This window comes from Somniosus microcephalus, chromosome 2, assembly GCF_052327205.1.
Source record: "Somniosus microcephalus isolate GS21.2 chromosome 2, FLI_Smic_1.0, whole genome shotgun sequence".
Lineage (NCBI taxonomy): Eukaryota > Metazoa > Chordata > Chondrichthyes > Squaliformes > Somniosidae > Somniosus > Somniosus microcephalus.
In genome coordinates, this window is record NC_140988.1 from 340836528 (window position 1) to 340861216 (window position 24689).

The 24689-nt window shown below is 42.9% G+C and overlaps 1 protein-coding gene across 9 annotated transcripts in view; it reads left to right on the forward strand.

The window, feature by feature from the left end:
• Positions 1–24689, forward strand: part of LOC147123642 (protein FAM53A-like) — a 119542-nt gene that overhangs the window by 36058 nt on the left and 58795 nt on the right. For all 9 annotated transcript variants that reach the window (XR_015074979.1, XM_085975451.1, XM_085975452.1 and 6 more), the window contains exon 4: positions 6920–7734. Coding sequence is in view for 8 of the 9 variants with exons in the window: in XM_085975451.1 (XP_085831577.1) it covers positions 6920–7734 (815 nt within the window). In the remaining variant the exon portion in view is untranslated. The remainder of the gene's footprint in view (positions 1–6919; positions 7735–24689) is intronic.

A 24689-nucleotide genomic window follows, 5' to 3' on the forward strand; every position in this document is an offset into this window, starting at 1 on the left:
AGAAAAGCAGAGTATTTTTAAATGGTGAGAGATTGGGAAATGTTGGTGTTCAGAGGGACCTGGGTATCTTTGTACACTATTCACTGAAAGTTAACATGCAGGTACAGCAAGCGATTGGGAAATCAAATGGTATGTTGGCCTTTATTACAAGAGGATTTGAGTGTAAGAGTAAAGACGTCTTAATGCAGTTATATAGGGCCCTGGTGAGACCACACCTGGAGTATTGTGTATAGTTTTGATCTTACCTAAGGATGGATATACTTGCCATAGAGGGAGTGCAACGAAGATTCACCAGACTGGTTCCTGGATGGGGGGATTGTCCTATCAGGAGAGATTGAGTAGACTAGGCCTATATTCTCTAGAGATTAGAAGAATGTGAGGTGATCTCATTGAAACATACAACATTCTTACAGGGCTTGACACGGTTAGATGTTTCCCCTGGCTGGGGAGTCTAGAACTAGGTGTCACAGTCTCAGAATAAGGGGTCGGCCATTTAGGACTGTGATGAGGAATTTCTTCACTCCGGGTTGTAAATCTTTGGAATTCGCTACCCCAGAGGACTGTGGAGGTTCAGCCGTTGAGTATATTCAAGACAGAGATCGATAGATTTTTGGATATTAAGGGAATCAAGGGATATGGGGATAGTGCAGGAAAGTGGAGTTGAGGTAGAAGATGATCATATTGAATGGCAGAGCAGGCTCGTGGGGCCAAATGGCCTACTCCTCCTATTTCTTATGTTCTTATTCCTTTAGCCAAGTCATTAATATATATGGTGAAAAGCTGAAGGCCCCTGTACAGAGATCCCTGGAGAACAAACACAATTTTTCACATCCCACCATTCAGAGAACAAATCCTTTTATCCCTAGTCTCTGTCTCCTACCTCCCAATTAATTACCGACTCGCGTCACGAGGTTGCCTCTATTTCTCTTTTTTGCTAATAACCTCTTCTGCAGAATCTTATGAACTGCCTTCTGGAGGCCCATATAGACTATATCCAGATGCTCTGCTATCCACCATGCCAGTGACCTCTTCCCCAAAAAAAAAAAAAAAAAAAAAATTAATCTGATGAGTCAGGCATGACCTACCCTTTACAAATCTATGCTGTCTCTCTTTGGTGAGCTGGTAAATGTGCAAGTGCTCAGTCACTCTGTCCCTGATGATCGAACATCAAGAGGTGCTCGCCATTGGAAAGCAAACTCTGGTATACTTGTTCATTTACTATGTTCTAGTTTGTAACTGAAGAAGAAAGGACCTTTCAAGGGCCATGATATTTTATAATAAATAATACACATTTTGGGGCTCAATCAGGAATATATAATGCAGACTGACCTTGGTGGAATCTGATATTTTCAGCAAACACTATTTTGCAGGACTGACGATATTTTCATAAATACAATACAGGGTTTTAACCATATTGGTATTTGAAACTCTTCATTAAATTGCTGTTTTGTTGCAACTAAATTCTGAATTCATGTTTAATATTGAAACCAGAATATTTACTGTATAATGACTAAGTTCTGCATTGCATGACCTTTCCTTCTGGGTGGATTTCCTGTTCAAAATCATGATATAATTAGGCTGAGTAATATATTCACGCATGCTAAAGAGTGGAAGCAGCATGCTATAGACAGGGCTAAGCAATCCCACAATCAATGGATCAGATCTAAGCTCTGCAGTCCTGCCACATCCAGTCGTGAATGGTGGTGGACCATTAAAGAACTAACAGGAGGAGAAGGTGTCATGAATATCCCCATCCTCAATGATGGTGGAGCCCAGCATGTGAGTGCAAAAGACAAGGCTGAAGCGTTTACAACCATCTTCAGCCAGAAGTGCCGAGTGGATGATCCACCTCTGCCTCCTCCTGAGGTTCCCACCATCACAGAAGCCAGTCTTCAGCCAATTCGATTCACTCCACGTGATATCAAGAAACGGTTCAGCGCACTGGATACAGCAAAGGCTATGGGCCCCGACAACATCCCGGCTATCGTGCTGAAGACTTGTGCTCCAGAATTAGCCGCGCCTCTAGCCAAGCTGTTCCAGTACAGCTACAACACTGGCCTCTATCCGACAATATGGAAAACTGCCCGGGTATGTCCTGTCCACAAAAAGCAGGACAAATAATAATCTGGCTAATTACCGCCCCATCAGTCTACTCTCAATCATCAGCAAAGTGATGGAAGGTGTCATCGACAGTGCTATCAAGTGGCACTTACTCACCAATAACCTGCTCACTGATGCCCAGTTTGGGTTCCACCAAGACCACTCAGCTCCTGACCTCATTACAGCCTTGGTCCAAACATGGACAAAGGAGCTGAATTCTAGAGGTGAGGTGAGAGTGACTGCCCTTGACATCAAGGCAGCATTTGACCGAGTCTGGCATCAAGGATCCCTAGTAAAACTGAAGTCAATGGGAATGGGGGGGTGGGGGGTATCTTTCCACTGGCTGGAGTCATACCTAGCACAAAGGAAGATGGTTGTGGTGATTGAAGGTCAATCATCACAGCCCCAGGACATCGCTACTGGAGTTCCTCAGGGCAGTGTCCTAGGCCCAAGCATCTTCAGCTGCTTCATCAATGACCTTCCCTCCAACATAAGGTCAGAAATGGGGGTGTTCGCTGATGACTGCACAGTGTTCAGTGCCATTCACAACTCCTCATAATGAAGCAGTCCCTGCCCGCATGCAACGAGACCTGGATGATGTTCAGGCTTGGGCTGATAAGTGGCAGGTAACATTCATGCCACGGAAGTGCCAGGCAATCTAACCACCTCCTCTTGTCATTCAACTGCATTACCATCGCCGAATCCCCCACCATCAACATCCTGGGGGGTCACCATTGACCAGAAACTTAACTGGACCAGCCACATAAATACTGTGGCAACAAGAGCAGGTCAGAGGCGAGGTATTCTGTGGCGAGTGTCTCACCTCCTGACTCCCCCAAAGCCTTTCTACCATCTACAAGGCACAGGTCAGGAGTGTGATGGAATACTCTCCACTTGCCTGTATGAGTGCAGCTACAACAACACTCAAGAAGCTTGACACCATCCAGGACAAAGCAGCCTGCTTGATTGGCACCCCATCCACCACCTTAAACATTCACTCCCTCCACCACTGGCGTACCGTGGCTGCAATGTGTACCATCTACAAGATGCACTGCAGCAACTCACCAAGGCTTCTTCGGCAGCACCTCCCAAATCCACGACCTCTTCCACCTAGAAGGACAAGGGCAGCAGGCGCATGGGAACACCACCACCTCCAAGTTCCCCTCCAAGTCACACACCATCCTGACTTGGAAATATATCGCCGATCCTTCACCGTCGCTGGGTCAAAATCCTGGAACTCCCTCCCTAACAGCACTGTGGGAGTACCTTCACCACACGGACTGCCGCGGTTCAAGAAGGCGGCTCACCACCACCTTCTCGAGCAATTAGGGATGGGCAATAAATGCTGGCCTTGCCAGCGACGCCACAGCCCATAAAAATGAATTAAAGAAATATTAGTGTTGTTTAATTAAAAATGCTGCTTTAAAACAAGTGCTGTATAGGGTGTTGTAGAAACATTAAAAAAAAACTTGTATTGCTTCTCAAATTGACCTGTAAAACTTGGCCTGTTTAATGCTTGTTTTGAAAATCCTCCAGCATTAGGAAATAGTTTTTGAAAGCACCATAGGAGAGTTAATTTTTTGCCCACCATTGCTAAGCAATGCCTAAAATACAAGCACTTGACTTGTTGAGTGTGCTGTATAAAGTTCATGTTGATTTGTATGTAGATGCACATGTAAGCATATGCTATGCCTATGCTATAATCTGGATGTGTGTCCTGGATGTACTTGTAAGTGGGAGTGGATGATGAGGTAGTCATCAACTCTAGTTGTTTGAGTAATCTCAAATTTTCATCCTCAAGATTAAGTCCTGAGTATTATTTCTTAAACTTTTTAAGACAATTTCCCACCTGCTTTCAGTTTTGCAAGTTCAGCTGTAGCGAATGAAAATGACAAATTTTGTAGCTAACAAATGATTCTTGGTGTGCTGTCCATAAACAATCATCCGATTATAGCTTGGAATTTTATTTGCTACTTTTGATTGCGTTCTTAAATGTGGTGTTGCACAAATTCAGCGCTCGGAGTGGAAGATAAATCCTTGGAATGCTGATCCACTTCTGGATTCAGTAACCGGTAAAAATGAACATGGAGCTTTGCAATAATGTCCTAAATAATACTTGCCCCAATTATATGTGGAACTTATCTTGTGTTGCTACTGCTCGCACCTCATCATCTCCTTGCTGTCTTATGGAGAAGAGTCTCTGGACTGTTAATAAAATTCTGTGTGGATTGGCTGTACTGCGTTCAGTTTTGGGCACCACACCTCTGGAAGGGTATATTGCTTTGGAGGGGTATAGCTCCGATTGATGTCGGCACTCCTGTTCCTGTGTAATAGTTTGGTAGGCCATATCCTATTACCGTACTTTAGGATACGGGAGTTTTATTGGTTATAGTAATAGCCTAGGAATTGAGAATGTGTGCTCAAATCTCACCATGGCAAGTTGGAAAATTAAATTCAATAAACCTGGTAATCTCTGAGCTGACACTGGGGTTGGGTGGGGGGGGGAAGGGAAGTGACCATGTTCTTCAAGGAAGGAAATCTGCCTCTGTTGGTCTGGTCCACAGATGACTCCAGTCACACACTGTGATTGAGTCTTAATCTCCTCTGGACTTGCCTAGCAGGCCATGCAGGTGCAAAAAATACCTTCCCAGCAACAACTTGCATTTATATAGCGCCTTTAACATAGTGAAACATCCCATGGCGTTTCACAGGAGTGTTATCAAACTAAATTTGACACCAAGCCACATGAGATATTAGGACAGGTTTTAAGAAGTGTCTTAAATCAGAGGTAGAGGGGGAATTCCAGAGCTTGGGGCTTGCTGAAGGCACGGCTGCCAATGGTGGAGCGATTAAAATCGAGGATGCGCAAGAGGCCAGAATTGGAGGAGCGCAGAGATCTCTGAGGGTTTTGGGGCTTGAGGAGGTTACAGAGATGGGGAGGGACGAAGCCATGGAAGGATTTGAAAACCAGGATGAGAATTTTAAAATGGAGGCTTTGCCAATGTAGGTCAGCGAGCGCAGGAGTGATGAGTGAACAGGACTTGGTGTGAGAAAGGACACGGGCAGCAGAGTTTTGGATGAGGCCAAGTTTATGGAGGGTGGATATAAAAATGCAAGTTGTTTGTTGTTGGGAAGGTATTTTTTTGCACCTGTACGACCTGCTGGGCAATTTCAAGAGATTGAGTCAGTCACTTACTGTGACTGCAGTCATGTTTGGATCAGACCAACTAAGACAGATTCCCTTCCTTAATGGACATGGTCACACTTTTTTTCTAGTGCTAAGAATGTGACCTTGCAAGCATTGCCCACGTCCCAAGAACAATTTAAAAAAAAATTTAAAAAAAATTTGGACCAGTTTACTGATCAGTGACGAGAATAAAATGAAGTCTCTATATATTGTGAAAATTGTTAATTGACTATTCAAAGCAGTGTTGATGCAATTCTTTTCGTTGGCCTTTTTGTTTAGGATGTCAGCCAATGAAAAGCTTGCTCCCACCTTTTTAATAAACGGTGGGAGCAAGAAGACAGATGGGTAAGAGATTTCAAGCAAAGGTGAGGAAAAAGACTAGAATTGTTGAAAGAGTAAAATAAAGGCTAATCTAGAAACTGGAAAAGGAGAGTGAAAGGTGGCAGGCAGGCACAGGTCAAGTATTAAACGTTTCTCAGTTTAAAAAAAATTGTGATTTATGGTTACTGTTAGAGTAATTATATTTCTGTTGTTTAACTAACATTATTACATCATGAGTAGAGAACAAAAAACTAGTTGGGTCAGGGAGTTGGAAATTTCCTTGGATCTGCTGATGATTTAAAAGTTAATTTTAAAATTGCTTGAATAGGCTGACTAAATAATATATTGGGCCGGGTTCTGCCTGTGGCTGCAATGTTGTGCAACACTGCTCTGAAGAAGTCTATTAACTATTACCACTTAATTTCATTTTTATATCCTGATTCCAATATTCTTCAATGCAATGAACTTTGAGATTTCTTTATAAAATGTGCTGCGCTTGGATGGAATTGCTGGCCTCTGTTCAAGCTCCAAAGTTGTGTGCATGTTATTGATGCAAATCGAAAAAAAATGTAAACTGTAAACATTTTCCTCATACTAAAATTAGGATGCATTACCTTGTACGGTGGCCAAACGAAAGAGTATAGTTGCTTTGCTTGAAGTTTCAGTTTTTTTCGATGTTTGTAATTCTAATTAGTCGCCAAATATCATAGGATCAGCTCCAAGCAGCCTAAGCAACCTATAACCTTGTGTCAAAATTGTTTATGCACTCTCCAAACCTGGCCCTTTTCCAAAAAAAACCCCCCAGCAATCCAGTGCTTAAATAATCAGACATGACTCGGGAGGAGGAAGAGGAACAGTCCAATCCTCAACATGCTGTCCTTGGCATCCCTGTAATATCCTTGTACCTTTATTCCTGCATTGTCTTTGCATTGTAATAATGTGAATGCCGAATATTTTTGACTCTCTTAAAGTGCAAGTAGCAAGTTTATTCCACCCAGTCGGCCTGACATGTTGTGTAACAAAGAGTGCTAAAAATAGGCCGCTAGGTATGCCATGACTAGTATAAAATGAGGTGCTTTATCCCGACTCTCTTATTTTCACCGATCCTAATTAAAGAAAAACTTAAAAATTAACTTGTTCAAAAAGCCTTGTTATTTTACGGGACTTCAATAGTTTATTGTGTAATAGAGTATGGTGCTGTCTGAGACCATTTCTTTTATTAGTGTTGAATGTATGATATTTTCTGTTGGAAATTCTGTTCATGTACAAACTAGAGAAATTGTTGACCGTGTTTTCACTTTTCTCTAACAGAAGAAAGTCCATGGGCACTTGTAAACAGGACTTGTCCGATTAAAGCTGAAACAAACCGCAATGTGGCTTTTCCTTTTTCGACATGCACGTTTAACCATGGCCTGGCTGACCACGTTGGGTTACAATGGCAGATCGACACGAATAAAACCTCTGTTGTCTCCGGCTGGATCAGTGAGTTGAATCTCAATGAGAACTCGAGCACTCCCTTGGCCCCTCCCACAAAACGACATTGCAGGTCTCTTTCGGAGCCTGATGAATTGTCCCGATGCCGGTCTCCATGGAAACCTTGTAGTTCCAAGGTCTGGACTCCTGTGTCGAAGCGGCGGTGCAACAGCGGTGGCAGCGCAACTTTACAACGCTGCAACAGCCATGGAAGTGCCACACTGCAGAGAAGCACAAGCATCAATCTGCTCCAGCATACTAGTAAACACACATTATCTCTCAACAACAGTATATTTAATATCACCAGTTTCAATACTTCACCAGTACCAAGGCCCTCGTCTGCCAGCAGTGGTTTTGTAGACAGTAGTGAGGGAAGCACATCAAGTGTCCGTTGGAACTCTGCAGGACCGTTTGATTTTAACCCAAGGCGGCGGCTGTCACTTTCACAGGAACACATTACAGAGACGACGAATCTCTTGCCTTCAGCAAACAGCACTCCCACCTCCACACCAGAGCTGAGCCGCCGACAGGGATTGCTGCGATGTCGCTCACAGCCTTGCGTGCTGAATGAAAGGAAATGTGGGCTAAAGCGCAGGCGGGAGGAAGATGTCAGGTGGACACGACCATCTTTGGATTTCCTAAAGATGACGAGGGTAAGTTGGGGAACGCCTCTTCATATTTCTGGTAAATCTGGTGAATGTTAATATTTTAGTTTTAGTTTGGGATGAAACGGAGTATAAATAGTTCATGTGCAAGGGCCCTGGAATATAGTAAGAGCACATTTTCATCTTCACTGTCTTTTGAGTATAAATTTGGCCTGCCAAAAATATGTTTGCTTTAGTACTTCAGTCGCTTTTAAATTTTTATATAAATTACCTTTAGTTTTCAGAGTAGTCTTTCCATCGGGATCCATTTTAAAATCAGTTAACTAAGATTTAAACGATTGATTTTTATTTGTGCTCCTTGCCCCTCTGGTTTTATGCTTGAATATTTTACAAGTTTGGACAAACATGTGCCAGAGAGATGAATTTTAATTCAGTTATTTACAAATTCACAAGTGATACAATAAAGATTGGAAAAATGTTGAAAGTACAAGCTAATTAAACAGGGAGCTCAACTATAAGTCAAAACTGTAATGGGGCTTAGGTAGGCATCATACATGCTTCAGCCATTCAGTCGCCTCGGTTGTCAGCATTATGCAGTCTGGAAAGTCCTCCTGGTAGACCAGCATGAAATGAGCAGCCATTCAGTAGATAAAATGCACCACCGCTACAGAGTGTTGTTTCTGAATCCCGGGTGTGGCCATTTGCCGTACACCTTACCAACCTTGAACTAGGTAATTTTTCATCAGGCTGGGGGATGAAGAATGAGTTTCTTACAGGTGAGAATAGTTCGTCTCCATTCTATTCATCATGAGACCATGTCCGCCGTGGAGATGATTGCTGCCTTGGTCCAGATTGGTCTTCTGTTGAGGGGGTGGGGGGGGGGGGTGGTGGGTGGTGGGTGAGGCACCTCCCATATATCTTTGAAAAGTGGCTGTTATCTCCAGGGTTTTCTCGAACAGGTTCTTTGCTGCAATCTGACGCCTGATGTTAGGCCATATGTTTGAGAGGACTGGTAGACAATTGGAGTTTGTTCGTCTCATCGACCCTGTTATTATTCTCTTTGTTTCATTTAATTGTGCATCAATGAGTTTTGTGTAGGAAGTGTTTAACCACAAAGGAGTGCAATATTCTCCAACCGAGTAGCAGAGAGCTAATGCTAAGTTGCTCCAATATTTGCATGTTAGCTCCTCAAATTGAGCTTGCATGCTTATTTAGGAGGCCATTTCTGCTCTTGAACTCCTTTCAAAAATGTACTAGCAGTACACATTTAGCTACCCCTCATAAGTTTGGTATCATCTATGATCAGTCCAACCCAGCCAATTATCGCCCTTTCATCAACAAATTTAAGGGGAAGCTAGATAAGTACAAGAGGGAGAAAGGAATAGAAGGATAGGGTTAAATGAAGTAGGGTGGGAGGAGGCTCGAGTGGAGCATAAACACCGGCATAGACCTGTTAGGCTGTATGGTCTGTTTCTGTTTTGTAAATTCTATGTAATTCTATGTCAAGTGATGGAAGGAGTAATCAACCGTGCTATCAAGCAGTTCTTGCTCACCAATAACCTGCTCACAGTTCTGCGGCGACCCCTCTGCTCCAAATCTCATTACAGCCGCAGTCCAAAGATGGACACAAGAATTGGATTCCAGAAATGAGACGAGAGTAACTGCTCTTGACATCAACCCAGTATTTGACCGAGTATGGTACTAAAGAGCCCTAGTAAAACTGAAGTCTGAGTTTCAGGAGGAAAACTCTCCAGTAGTTGGAGTCATAATGCACAATAGAAGATGGTTGCAATTGTTAGTCCAATCATCTCAACGCCAGGACATTGCTGCAGGAGATCTGCAGAGCAGCATTCTCGGCCCAACTACCTTCAGATGCTTGATCAATGACCTTCCCTCCATCAGGTCAGAAGTGAGACTGTTTGGTGATTATTGCACCGTATTCACCTCTATTTGCAATTCCTCAGGTAATGCAGCAGGCCATGCCAGCATCCAGCAAGACCCGAACAACATCTAGCCTTGGGTTAATAAGTGCCAAGTAACATTCAAGCCACACAAGTGCTAAGCAATGGCCACCTCCAACAAGAGAGAGTCTAACCAGCCCCTCATGACAGTCAATGGAATTACCATTGTCAAGTTGCCCGCTATCAACATCCTGGGGTCACCATTGACCAGAAACTCAACTCAACCTGAGTAGCCACATAAATACTGTGGCAGCTAGAGCAGGTCAGAGGGTGGGTATTCTTCGGTGAGTGGATCACCTCCTCACTCCCCAAAGCGCCTCTACCACCTGCAAGGCACAAGTCAGGAGTTTGATGGAATGCTCTCCACTTTCCTGGATGGGTGCAGCTGCAGTAACAATCAAGAAGCTCAAGACCATTCAGGACAAAAGTCCACTTGATCAGCTCATTCACTAGCCTAAATATCCACCCTCCCCACCCTGGGTGTACTGTAGCTGCAGTGTGTACTATCTACAAGATGCACTGCAGTACCTCGCAAACCTGCGACCGAATGGTAAATAGAAATTGAAAAGTTCCAAATCGTTCTGCATTGTATTCCCTTGTCAAGTAAATCATTCTTGTTTTGTTGCTCAAGTGATTCATTTTACTGTTTATTGCCCAAGTTTCATGATCAGCTCTGCACAGTGTTGCACAGTTTCTTTTGTATCAACCATCAAATTACATCAAGACTGATCTGAAATAGTTTGCAGTCTGGAAAACTGGCTATAAGCCGACCTGAATTACAACAGAATGATTTGCTCCTGGCGTCGCAGACTATTGCTTTCAGTGAGAATTCGAGGAAAAAGTTGTTTAAGAAATTGGCTGAAGGGAAGCAATGTGTACTTGTGAGGGAACTGGTGCCAATTTTGAGAGGTGGGAGTAGTGAATAATGTGCACAGTGAATGCAGTTTGGGCCTTTTCTATTTCTAGTTTACGCCAACATTTTGGATTCAGGGACTCAATGCAAATTTTTACAATTGATACTAAAATGAGACATTCAAGAACCAATAAAATGAGCAAGATAAAATTGGTAATTAGGCATAACGCAGATGAAATTCAGTATGAGTAAGTTAGTCTAGGCACTTAACATGTCCATTTACTAGACTAACAATCATCAAAGCAAATGGAATAATGCATTGAATTGCTAAAATAGATCAGTATCAAGTCAGAGGATGGCTCATAACTGAAATTGTACACCGCTCTGGTACGCCCACACCATGAGCACCATGTCCATTTTTGGCTATTGAAATACAAGAGAAACTTTGAAACCCTAGAAAAGCTGCAAATCTGATACCAAGTGGCAGGATTAAAGTACTGTATGAGGAAAGACTGGAGAAACTTGTGTTCAACCTCGAGGACCTCATTGATGTTCATGGAGCATTAAACAGTAGTAAAGGTAAATCCAGAGCAGTACTGCAAGGTATTCCATGCAAGTAGGACAAAGCTGGTGAAAGATAAAAGTTTTTCCGAATGATTGACAATTGGAATAGATATCTGCATAGTGGAAGCAAAAATCTTGGGTCTTTAAGAAACCGTGGATGCCGCGAGTGGGGGAATACAGGTTATCGAAATGAATTGCTAAAATATACTGAATTACTACTTTTTAATCTGTACTTGTGATCCTGTAAATTCTTAATACGAGTGCAACTTTGTGACTCATTTATTCACTTAGCTGCAAGTTGACTGCTTGTTGAGTAGTTAATCTGCTAGGAGAGCCTCCAACTACTGTGACCAAATTCCTACTTAAGTTGTGTGTTGACCTTGCAGTATTGGTAGCTACATTTCAGAAGCACCTAACTGATGCCTGCAAGCATTGACAAAATTTGTAGATTTTTAAAAGAATACTCTGTGAATGGAGGGTCTGTTTAATTTCAAATGAGCTTGCCAATCCTCACACCCAAGGAGCAGAGAAGCGATGTACCAACTTGAATCATTTTCAGTGCGAACGTTTCAAGCAAGAGGGACCCAATAGTGATGACCACTAAATGTGATTTTTAACTAGTGTACCGTAGTCATATGTAGTAGCTAAAACCTAGCTCCCAGGGCCAAATGTCACTTAATTTAAATTGATAACTTCTGTACAATCGAAAAATGACCTACAGAAAAATATCCTTCTGCAGTCCCTCGGAGCCAAGGATGACTTGCTTCCACATCAAAAATGAGTTCTCAGGTGACTGATGAGTCCAATGCGGGACCTACAGTCTCTGTCACAGGTGGGGCAGACGGTGGCTGAAGGGGCGGGTGGGTGGGGTGTTTGGGTTGACTTCCACTTGCTCCTGGCGCAGAGACTCGGTGTTCGGCGTCTTCCTGGATGCTTCTCCTCCTCCACTTTGCTTTGTGCGGTCTTGGGCCAGGGATTCCCAGGTGTCAGTGGGGATGTTGCACTTTTTCAAGGAGGCTTTAAGGGTGTCCTTGAAGCGTTTCCTCTGCCCACCTGGGCTCTCTTGCCATGTCAGAGCTCCGAGTAGAGCGCTTGTTTTGAGAGTCTCGTATCGGGCATGCGGACAATGTGACCTGTCCATCGGAGCTGATCGAGCGTGGCCAAAGCTTTGATGCTGGAGATGTTGGCCTGAACAAGAACACCGACATTGGTGTGCCTATCCTGCCATGTATTTGCAGGATCTTGCGGAGGCAGCGTTGGTGGTACCTCTCCAGTGCTTTGAGGTGCCTGCTGTACATGGTCCATGTCTGAGGCATACAGCAGGGCAGGTATCACTGCTGCTCTAGATCATGAGCTTAGTGCTGGGTTTGAGGTCCTGGTCTTCAAACACTCTGTTCCTCAGGCGACCGAAGGCTGCACTGACACATTGAAGGCGGTGTTGGACTTCGTCATCGATGTCTGCCCTTGTTGACAGTAGGCTCCCGAGGTATGGAAAGTGGTCTGCATTGTCCAAGGCCTTGGCGTGGATTTTGATAATCGGGGGGGGGTGGGGGGGTGTAGTACTGTGTGGCGGGGGCAGGTTGGTAGAGGACCTTTTGTCTTACGGTTGTTTAGTGTAAGGCCCATGCCCTCGTACGCTTCGGTGAAAGTGTTGATGGTTTGGAATTCGACCTCCAAGTGAGCGCAGACGCAAGCGTCGTCTGCATATTGTAATTCGACGACAGAGGGTGGGGCGACCTTGGATCTGGATTGGAGGCGATGGAGGTTGAACAGTTTCCATTTGTTCTGTAAATTAGCTCCACTCCAGCGGGGAGCTTACTGGGGGTGAGATGGAGCATTGCAGCAAGGAAGATTGAGAAGAGTGTTGGTGCAATGACACAGCCTTGCTTGACCCCGGTCCGTACGTGAATTGGGTCTGTGGGGGAACTGTTGGTCAGGATCACGGCTTGCATGTCATCGTGAAGCAGGCGGAGGATGGTGACAAACTTTTGAGGGCAGCTGAATTTGAGGAGGACACTCCATAATCCCTCACAGTTGACGGTGTCAAAGGCCTTTGTGAGATCAAAGAAGGCCATGTACAGCGGTTGGTGCTGTTCCCTGCATTTCTCTTGTAATTGACGCACGGTGAAGATCATGTCCATTGTGCCCCTTAGTGGGCGGAATCTGCATTGTGATTCTGGGAGGAGCTCTTCGGCCACTGGGAGAACTCGATTGAGGAGGATTCTTGCGATGACCTTCCCTGTGGCAGACAGCAGGGAAACTCCTCTGTAATTACCGCAAACGGACTTGTCACCTTTCTTGAAGATGGTCACGATTACAGCGTCTCTGGGATCCCCTGGCATGCTCTCCTCCTTCCAGATAAGAGAAATGAGTTCATGAATTCGTGCCAGTAGTGCTACTTCGCCAGAGTGGTAAATCTGGACATCTTGTAGGAGCTGTTATATTTAATAAGACTCTTATGATCTTGGCCATGTTGTGTTTCTTGTATGGCTAATGGGGAGTAGACTGCTATCTATGTTCTTGGGTAAAACTATTTTCCATTGTGCCTTCCCTTTCCTCGGTCATCCTTATCCATAGGCATGAACGTAAATAGGGAATTGTAGTGAATTTGGGAGCTAGGTGGGCATTATTCTGTATAGAATGAGTCCAGAACACCGGCATCTGGTTCCACTTTACTTTTCTCCACTAAAATTTGCATTATAACTTTGCATGCAAATTTACTAATTCTGGTTGACCTTTATGCACTTAAATGTCGGCACAATGTTGATTGTTGCTTTTTATCAGATCCTGCTGCATCAGCCTTTTTATTGCTGAACAGCAACCTTACCGACTTGCCAGGCTTCACTTATAAGAATTACTCGATGATGTGACTTAAACTGGCACAGCTACTTTTTTTTTTTCATTATTAAATGGCAAAATGTCACTCGAGTCACAACAGCGAGGGGGGAACAAAGTGAGGTTAACAGCAACAACAAAGTCCGACTTCAAAGTGCAATCATTGAAGCAAAACCAAAATAAGAACACTTTTTCTATTTTTAAATAGTGATTGTAGCTTGAAAAATTATAATTGTGAGACTTCAAAGCTGTGGGATTGTTCTGGGGGAGCAGGCTGTTAACACTTGGGACCACTGTTTATCATTCAAGCTTTGTCACAAAGAATAAGATTTGAGGTTGCAGAGGTATACATGTTGCACGGAGCATTGCAACAGCTCTCCAAGCAATTGGTTTTCTACTGACTAGCTGCCAGAATATATCTTGGCTCAAGGCTGAACAAAGGAGGGCTTGCTGTTGGTGTTCAAAGAGCAGCTGCTTTGCAGTGCATCTCCCTAATGTTACTTTGGAAAAAGGGATTTCAGCTTCCAAAAGTTACAATCCAGCAGCTGCTTGGGATTGGCGTAAATGGCAAATCATTGGTGTGAAAGGAGTTGGTGTTCACTTACTTGTCTGGGATCCATTTATTTGGGGGGCGTCCATAGCTGCGAGTACTCTGGGAAGGATTAATGTTCCATGTACTTCTCCTTACAAAGGTTCCTTTGGTTTTTATATCCTGTTTTTCCCCCATCCTTCAAGTTGTACACAATTTCTTCACTAAGCAGTGGAAGTTGGATAATCTCCAGGAATCTGCTGGTGCTGTTCTGTAGACAGTAACTAGGAGCTGCTCAATATGGCTTAACTTGTTTTATTTCCCCCTTGAAATCATATGTTGGGTCTTTGCCACTGATGTGCAATTGTGAACCTAGAAGTTACCTAAATGGTGAATATTGAGCAGTGAAATTGAAAACATTACTGGTGTTTTACTGGTATAAAATGCTTTAGATTCTCAGAAGGTTTAGGACATCCAGGCTGCAGGAATTTTTAAGGACTGTATAGACTTCAGTTTTGAGATTGCAATTGAGAATGTGAGGAGAGCAAGCATGAAAGGCATTGTTTAAAAGTGAAACCATAAAAAAAAAAATTTAAAAAAAAAAAATAAAAAAAAATCTCCGGATGTGGATGATGCTGCATTAATTTCCTATTCCACGTTGTGGTGATGGGCATTATCCTTGAACTGCTACAGTCCTTGTGACGGTGCTCCCACAATAGTGTTGGATAATCCCTGGATATTGACCCAGTGAAAGACAATACATATCAGTCAGCATGGTGTGCCACTTGTTACATAAGAACATAAGAAATAGGAGCAGGAGTAGGCCATTTGGCCCTTCGAGCCTGCTCCACCGTTCAATTGAGATCACGGCTGATCTTCTACCTCAACTCCACCTTCCTGCACTATCCCCATATCCCTTAATTCCCCAAAATTTATCGACCTGTGTCTTGAATATACTCAACCAGCTCTCTGGGCTAGAGAATTCCAAAGATTCACAAGCCTTTGAGTGAAGAAATTTCTCCTTATCTCAGTCCTAAATGGCCGACCCCTTATTCTGAGACTGACCCCCGTGTTCTAGATTCCCCAGCTAGGGAAGCATTTTCTCAGCATTAACCATGTCCAGCCCCTTAAGAATTTTGTGTGTTTCAATTCGATCACCCCTCATTCTTCTAAACTCTAGGGAATATAGGCCTAGTCTACTCAATCTCTCCTCATCCCAGGAGCCAGTCTAGTGAACCTTTGTTGCACTCCCTCTAAGGCAAGAATGTCTTTCCTTGGGTAAGGAGACCAGAACTGTACACAGTACAGGAAACTTTGGTTTATCCGGAGGTTGTATGTCCGGAATACTCGATCTAACGGCAAAAATCAGGAGCCGTTTTCTGTAAGGTTTTTTTAGATCTCGTTCTTTTTTGTTCCCCAGTCAGCCACTGCAAGGTCTGCAGCTATAGCAACAGCTTCAGCTAGAGACTCTTGCAGCTGCAGCCGACTCTTTAGAAGCTGTTGCTAAGCAACAGTGTTTGTTGTCAGATACGGAGATGAAAACCTCTGTATGCTTCAACATTAACTTTGTATGTCCGGCAGTTTTGATAGATCGGCAACATGCCGGTCCCGTCGCTGCTGGATATCTCAAAGTTTCTTTTACTCCAGGTGTGGCCACGCCAATGCCCTGTATAATTGTAGTAAGACTTCTTTATTCTTCCACTCTAATCCCTTTGTAACAAAAGCTAACATACCATTTGCTTTCCTAATTGCTTGCTGTACGTGCATGTTAACTTTCTGTGATTCATGTACAAGGACCCAGGTCCCTCTGAATGCAAACATTTCCCAGTCTCTTTCCATTCAAAAAATATTCTTTTTTGTTTTTCCTACCAAAGTAGATAACTTCACATTTCCCCACATTGGGCAAGAACATGGCAAATGGAATAGTGTCAGTCAACCTGTCTATATCTCTCTGCAGCCTCTTTGCATCCTCCTCACACCTTACTTTCCCACCTAACTTTGCACTATCAGTAACACTCGGTCCCTTCATCCAAGTCATTAATATAGATTGTAAATAGCTGAGACCCAAGCAATGATCCTTGCGGTGCCCCGCTAGTTACAGCCTGCCAACCTGGAAAAGTCCTGTTTATTCCTACTGTGTTGGTGATGGTGTTCCCACAACATTGCTACTCTTTTCCTTCTCCATGGTAGAGGTTGCAGGGGAGGAAGGTGTCATTGAATTATCCTTGATGAATTGTTACAAGCATCATGTAGGTCATACATACTACAGTAGTAATCCACTGGTGATGGAGGGAGTGGATATCGAGACCAGTGGCACAGATACTGATCAATCGAGTTGCTCTGTCCTGGATATTGAACTGCTTCACTGTTGCTGCTGGACCCATCTACGTGAGGGGTGAATATTCCATCACACTCCTGACCTTGTAGATGGTGAAGAGTTAAGGAGGTGAATCACTTGTCACAGAGTACCAAGTGACTGGCTCTTGAAGCCATGTTGTTGATATGCCTGTTGTAGTTGGGCTTCTGGGGGACTTGAAGTGGTGCTGTTGAAGGTTTGGGGGAGATGGCTGGGCTTTCTCTTGTTCAAGATGATCATTGCCTATCACTTGTTGCGTGAATATTATCTGCCACTTGCAGTGAAAGGTGCTGGGATTGAGGGTGCTTCCCTGAGGAACTCTGGCAGCGATATCCTGGGGCTGCGACGATTACCTGCTGACAACCACAGCTATTTTAATGTGATGTGTGACTCCAGCCACTGGAGGGTTTTCCCTTTAACCTCCATTTGACTTCAGTTTTGCTAGGTCTCCTTGATGACATTCTCTGTCGAATACTGTCTTGATGTTCAGGTCAGCTACTCACCCCTCTCCTCTCTCATTCAGATCTTTTGTTCATGTCTGCATCAAGGCTTTAAGGTCTGGAGCTGAGTGGTTCGGGTATAACCCAAACTGAGTGGCGAGTACATGTCACTTGATGGCATTATTGATGACTCCTTCCGTCACTTTACAGATGATTGGGAAGAGACTGTTGAGGGGTAATTGGCTGGATTAAATGTTTCATGTTTTCGTGCATAGGACATACCTGGGCAATCTTCCACTTTGTTGAGTCTACGCCAGTGTCCAGGCTGTACTGGGAAAGCTTGGCTATGGTGGGCAGCTAGTTCGGGTGTGCAGGTCTTCACTATGACCAGGATTTTGTTGGGGCCCATAGACTTTGCTGTGTCCATTGCACTTAGTTGCTTAATGTCACATGAAGTGAACTGAATTGACTGGGCACTGGCATCTATGATCGTGAAGACCTCTAAACTTGTGACTGAAGACACTTGCAAACATTTTAGCATTGTCTCTTGCACTAGTGTGCTGGGCTCCTCCATGGTTGAGGCTGGAGATGTTCATGGAGCCTCTTTTTAGTTGCCTGGTTAGCCCACCTGGGTTGTCAACTGGATGTGGTAGGGCTAGAGAGCTAAGCACCGATCCTTTGGTTGTGGGACTGCTTAGCTGTTGCTATAGCCTGCAGCTTTTGGCGTTTAATGTGCAGCTTGCCCTGTGGTAACTCACTAGGTTGGTACAGTTCCCGCGCTTAAGCAGTGCGTAAGTGTTTGCACCATTTGCCTGCTATAAGCAGTGGACGGTAAAGCCAAGAAGTATCAAATAAAAAGTGTCAACCAGTTTAGCTTCCAGCCCTACTTTGCTCGTGTAGCAGTTATCAACATCCTAAAGAGGAGAGGGACATAGTACTTTGACGGATGATGGAGCGAAAGACAATGAAATCTTGCAGCCTGAGCGATGGCCGGTAAATACATGTAATCCTGTCACTCAGCCACTTTCACCACGCTCCCGATTTGAAGCAATGGCACTGCAGTACTGAGGCACTCAGCTCCTCAGGTCAATAGTTCATGTACAACCTGAAAGACATTTAATAAATTCTTCAATTTGCCTGAAATCAGCAGAGCTTTTAAAATGGTAAATAGAGAGAATTAAGTAATTAAGGTAATCTCACTTTAATGAGGTGCGGAAAGCTTATTAAATTGCTTAAACTAGCTGCCACACTTAATACACTGGAAACGCCGCCTTTGTAATTGACTTCTATGGTGATGGAATCATTATTGACTTCTATGGTAATGGCTGTCATTAATTTTCTGGTATAGACGGTTGCCTGCCACAGGCATGGGCGGTATAAGTGGTGGGGATTGTACCTCCGTTTTAGCTATGTCTCGTGCTGGCCCTGGCACGCCCTTCAATATCCGGCATTGACCCAGAGTTGGTATTCTGGCCTGATCATGATTAAGTAAGGGGCGTGCCAGGCTATGAGCATGCGGATTGTATTGTGCAGTTTTGTTGATGGCCCACAGTATCTCATGGTTGCCCAGTTTTTGGCTGTTAGATCTATCATTAATCTGTTCCACAGCACAATAGCGTCACACTACACAGTGGAGATGAGACCTTGTCTTCACAAGGACCGTGCAGCGGTCACTCGTATCTATTGGAACTATAGCGGACAGATGTATCTGCAACTTGTAGCTTGATGAGGTTCTATTATGTTTGGGATACATGGAGTTAAGAGTATCAGTTTTAGAAGATAGCAATCTCATGATATGCAGTGGACTACAGTAGCGATGCCTATATTTCAAACTCGATCCATATATTTTGATATAAACACCTCCTTTACAGCTGTAAAATTATAAATAAATTGAGCAAAGGTGTTGTGTACATCAAGCACTCAGTTGTAGAAGTGATCAAATTAGAATGACCCAACATTTAATGTTTGGTGCGTAATTGGGCCATAGATTGTTGCTTTAATAAGACATTATTTAAGAATTTATTTTCTTAAGGCTCCCAACGGAAATGTTTCTGGAATCCATAGAAGACCCATGAGAGAATGATGTTGCCATTGAATAACAATTTGAAGCCATGATTCTCATATATTCCTGGAAATTTGCAATTTTTGCTGGGCTTTTATTCCAATGGTACGATTGCACAGCTGATAAGAAACCAGTTGCAACAAAAGTTTGAAGGTTTAAGTTGTTTTAGCCCATGTAATGCCAAAACAAGCCATTTAAATATCTTGGTCTAAAATAGTTAAAAGGCCTGCTTTAGTTAACACATCAATCGAACTGTATTTTAAACTACAGGAAACTTTCTGGTATCCGGCACTGACGGGACCGAGCTGGTGCCGTACCATCAAAACTGCCGTAGAAACCAGCGCTGATGTTAAAACATACGGAGCTTTTGAGCTCCGTGTGAATCAACAAACCCTGTTGCTTAGCAACAGCTTCAAAACAGTCGGCTGCAGCTTAAAAGCGTCTCTGTAGCTAAGCAACAGCTTCAGCTAGACCTTGCAGAGCCTGACTGGAAAAAAAAAGCAACGAGAAGTAAAAAAACTTATAGGAAATGGCTCCTGAATTTTGCCGGTAGATAGCTTTCCGGACATTTAACCTCCGGTTAAACAAAAGTTTCCTGTATATAGAGGCTCTACACTATCTATTTGACTGAAGGAGCTTGTATGCCTTTGTTTTAAATACTGACCAGGCAGGGTCCGGCCATTAATTTAGTTACTTTTAATTGTCTTCCCTTCATTGTTCGATTTGTCATACTTAAAGTAATGACTATCTTATCCAGTGCCTTATTCTTTAATGCCTCTAGAGTAACACTGGTCTGCTGTGGTGCAATTTTTTTTGCCTTGTGTGATGCGAATTTATTGCTGTGCAATTGACTTTCCAGAAATATCTGGAAATGGCCACAAGAACAGACACTGGAAAAAGGTCCGCCCGCTCGGCCTGTGCAGTTTTGCAAAAGTGAGCTGTATGACCTGTTCGTGCTTTGCTGGTACTATGCGGATACATTGGTTTATAATGTACTGCGGTATAGGGCAAGATTGCCAGCAGAAGTCGGTGAGTGTGCCGTGAAACTGACGGGACTTTCCAGCCACTTCAATGCCAACTGCTCCTTCGCGTTGGATGCCAGTCCAGCTAGCTTTGTCTTGGATGTAGGCAGAAACCTTTTATACATCTGTTTGTCTTCCTTGATCTGGGGTGTGGGGCACAGGGTGGCTGTACTGCGAAGCACAGCTGTTCACGAATTGTTGAAATCCGTATTCCCATTGCATCTTTCCCATTATTCTCCCCAGCTCTGCTGTGCAGTTTTTGCTTAAGTGCATTGCGCCAGACTAAATTGACGAATACGCTGAGACGCACAGAAATGGGCAAAACTGCTTTGAGGTGGTTAATGCTTGTTCTCATGGCTGTCACCACCCCCACCCCCTCCTGGTTTTCCTCCGAACTCTCAAGCCTGTTATGTTTTGCAATGATTTCCTCTTGAATAATTTTATGTCATCAGGTGTTCAAATGGAGGTCCATGTTGAATTGATAAAACATTTCCATCGAGCTGTAGTGAGCACAAAGGTAGAATTTTTCTTTTACTCGCCTTTGATTATCTAGAAAATGTGTACATTTTTGTTCTTTGTATTGTGGAGTACGTGGCTCTGAATAAATCTCTCGAACTTTTTCTGGACCATTTTCATCCGAGCTGAGTGCCTTTTCTGAGTAGATGAGCATCAAATTGTAATGAGTTTATCAGGTGGCTGCTGATGGACCAGTGGACTGAGGGAAGAGGAACGAGATCTAGAATTCGGGAAGCTCTCGTGACCTACCGACAGTGTCTCGACTGGGGTGGTTGAAGAAAGGAAAGGGGGTGTTTGCTTTCAGCACCCATAGCAAATGATTGGTTTCACACCATAATCGTACTATACCACAAAGGCTTAAGTGCTGCTTGGATATAGACAAAGTTTTATCTGCTAGCGAGGGACCTGCCTCTAGTCTTGTGGTTAACTCTTGTTTGGCCACTCAAATATATAATGTAGTGTGGGTTATGTAATGTGACATTGCCCCAAACATCTGTTCATACAAGCATTTGGTTGATCATCTTATTCTTGAACTCCTTTCGGCTTTAGAATAGGCTGAGCATTGTTCTGATTTTTTTTAAGAATAGGTTAAGCTTTTTTTTTGCCTTTTTTAAGGGATCTTTTTTAAATGGATTTCAAAGTTACATTTTGATAAATGAACCAGTTGGTCCTACCCAAGAAGTTGTAGGTGTGAAATCCACTAGGAGACACGGGGCTGTGGAAGAGCCAAAGGATTTGGGTGTCCATGTACACATCACTAAAAGCGAGTGCACAGGTACAAAAAGTAATCCAAAAGCTCATGAAATGTTGGCCTTTATGTCAAAGGACTTTGAATTCAAAAGTGAGGAAGTGATGCTTCAGTTGTACTGTCTTGGTCAGACCCCATCTGGAGTACTGCATTCAGTTTTGGGTACCGAATCTCAGGAAAGATATTGGAAGGGGTACAGCGCAGATTCACCAAAATGATACCAGGGCATAAAGGGTTGAGTTATGAGGGCAGGTTGCATAAACTTAGCTTGTAGTCCCTTGAGTTTAGATGGTTGAAGGATGATCTATTTGAGGTCTTTTAAATATAAAGGGATCCAATAGGGTAGGTACAGAGAAACTATTTCCTCTGGTGGGGGAATCCAGAACAAGAGCACATAATAAAATTAAAGCTGGGCCATTTAGGAGTGAAGTTGGGAAACCCTTTTTCCACACTAGGGCTAGTGGAAATATGGAATTCTCTCCTGCAAGTCTGTGGTGCTGGGTCAATTGAAATTTTGTTGGTTGAGTATCAAGGGATATGAAGCCAAGACTGGTAAATGAAGTTGAGGTACAGATCAGCCATGATCTAACTGAATGGCCGAGTAGGCTCAAGGGGCTGAATGGCCTACTCCTGTTCCTTGTTCCTAAGATAGAGGAGTGGTAATGGATTGGGGTAGAGATGGGAGTGGGAAAGTGCCTGAGGAGAGAAATGAAAGGTGGTATGACTAGATTACAAGAAAGGGAGGAGACAAGCGAGGCCAAGAGAGAAGAATAGGCTCAAATTCTGAAATCTAGCGTGTTGTTTGGGTGTATGTGGAATCAAAGTGTTCAGAAACACTCATTCAGCTTCCAAAGTAAGACTGTTAAACTCTTGGGGGAAAAAAATCTTTTTTTCCATAGTTATATTTCCTAATTACAGTTGGGCTTCCAAGAGATCATTAATAACATTAAACCCACAGATGGCTTGATTTCAACAAAGTGGGCATGTGTTCTAAGACCTCACACAGTTGGAGGTGGAGATGGGCATTCTTGCCTGTGATAGTTAGAAAACAGATAATCCTGTTGAATTGGAAATCTCAAAATAAGCCTTCAATCTCAGTGGGAAAGAGCTTTAATAAACTTAGCCAGTATGGAATATACTGTAGACAGTATGCAAGTCATGATTCAGAGCAGATGTAGGATCAGTTCCAAAAATACTCTTGGGAAATTTACACATTGAAGCCATCTAAGTCTGTTACCTTTGGGATTTAACTCTCTTTGTTTAACCAATAAACCAAATCATAAAGTAAAACATGAGTTGGGTTGCAATTTTACCACATTAAAAATATATATAATGTTTAATGGCACATCTATTATGTTATTTCAACTAATGCAACACATACTGACTTTCTTGCCAACAGAAACCATCTCAAATGCCTTTATAAAACCACTTCTTGCTGCAGTCTGCATTTTTGCAGATTTTCAGACCCGGAGACAGTTGTATGTAACATTTTTCTTCAAATATTTGCTTATAGAACATTTATGATGATCATCACCTTCAATATTAATGTGCATCATTTTGAATGAAGAATTATTTAAACATAGTTCCTCTACAAAATTGCTGTATTGATTTATATTTTGAAGAGAATTCTGAGCTACAGCGATTACATTGGCTTAATCCAGAAGCACTCCAACTTGAAAAAGCTGCAAATGATGTTTGAAGTTGGCCAATCTATCACCATTGGCTTTGATCTTGTGGCTGAAGTTTTCCCATGTGTACGTTGATGGCCTTTTGGTTCTGAGCCTTCGATCTTTTTGCAGCTTGCAAGTAGGCCAATTTATTTCTTATGTTCTGAGTAGCCGAATTCCAACCAAATCACTAAATTCTTATACAGTATATAGATTATCCCTGCAGTAAATGCAGCTGTAACAGAATTATTTTTCCCATTCTTGTATTTGGGAACCCCTAGTTTTGAGACAAATGGCAAATTCCATGAGTTTGTTTTTGATGGTCAGAGATCTTAATTGCCCCATCTTCAACAGGTTATGTTTAATCCTTTTTGTGATGCGATTTCCCTAATATAGCTGTAGACTTTGGTCGTTCCTTGCCTCTCCCTCCAAATACTTAAAATGTATGACTAAGACGGAGGTCTGCCAAAACAGCTAAGCGATTAGTTGCTTAAATTTTAGCTTAAAAAAAAACTAAGCAGAAACCATTTGCTTGCCTCCAACGAGGAGGCTTCCAAAACCTGAAACGAAAATGATTTCTAGTGGACAACTTCAGATCTTGTTTAATTTGTGATCTGACCTTTTCTCATAGTTGTGTGATCGAGTGCCACCAGATGCCTTCAATTTTATTTTCCATTTTGCTGCACGTATTTTTAATATCACAAAATCAACCACATACGGTGGTCATGTTGCAAGAACAGAGTTGCCTTTCTTTCTGCAGACCGATTGGTACAGCGCTGCTCTAATTTTCACCACTTGCTACACTGACAATGGAGAAGAAATTAAGTTCAAGTTATAGTGTGAACTGTTTTAAGCAACTGAGGTTTACAGCTAACCAGATTATGCATCATATCTGTCGAAGTAGGACAATCCAATCACTCCATTTCTTTTGGAAAATAGAGATGCATAAATAGCTAACCTAATGTTCTAATACTTATTTAATTCAATACATGTACAGAGTATAGATTTCAAAACCATCAGCAGTCCTTTTCACCAGTGCCTAAATAATAAGCTATGAACCTAAATATGATGTGCACAAGATGTAGTAAGAGTCGTGAGAAACTCCCTGCATCTCCTGTAACCTCTTTGGAATAATGTGTTCTATTGCACAGTTGTGAAATATCAGTGTCTTGCAGATTGGACATCAAGATTGAGCATTTTCTCTGAGATAGGGGAACAGATTAAGGTGCATATTAGATCTGACTTGGAGCTGAATATGTTATGTACACTGCTTCACAGCAGAATGTCTTGACCTTCTCGACAGAACTCCTGTTTAATGCTGATTTATTACAGCTACTTTAATATTCTATGCAATTGTAACAAACTACAGAATATGCTTGAATGTGATGAACAATGCTGTAATTTATGTAGAGTAGTGGATATGCTGTGGCATTGCCTACGGAAAGTCAGG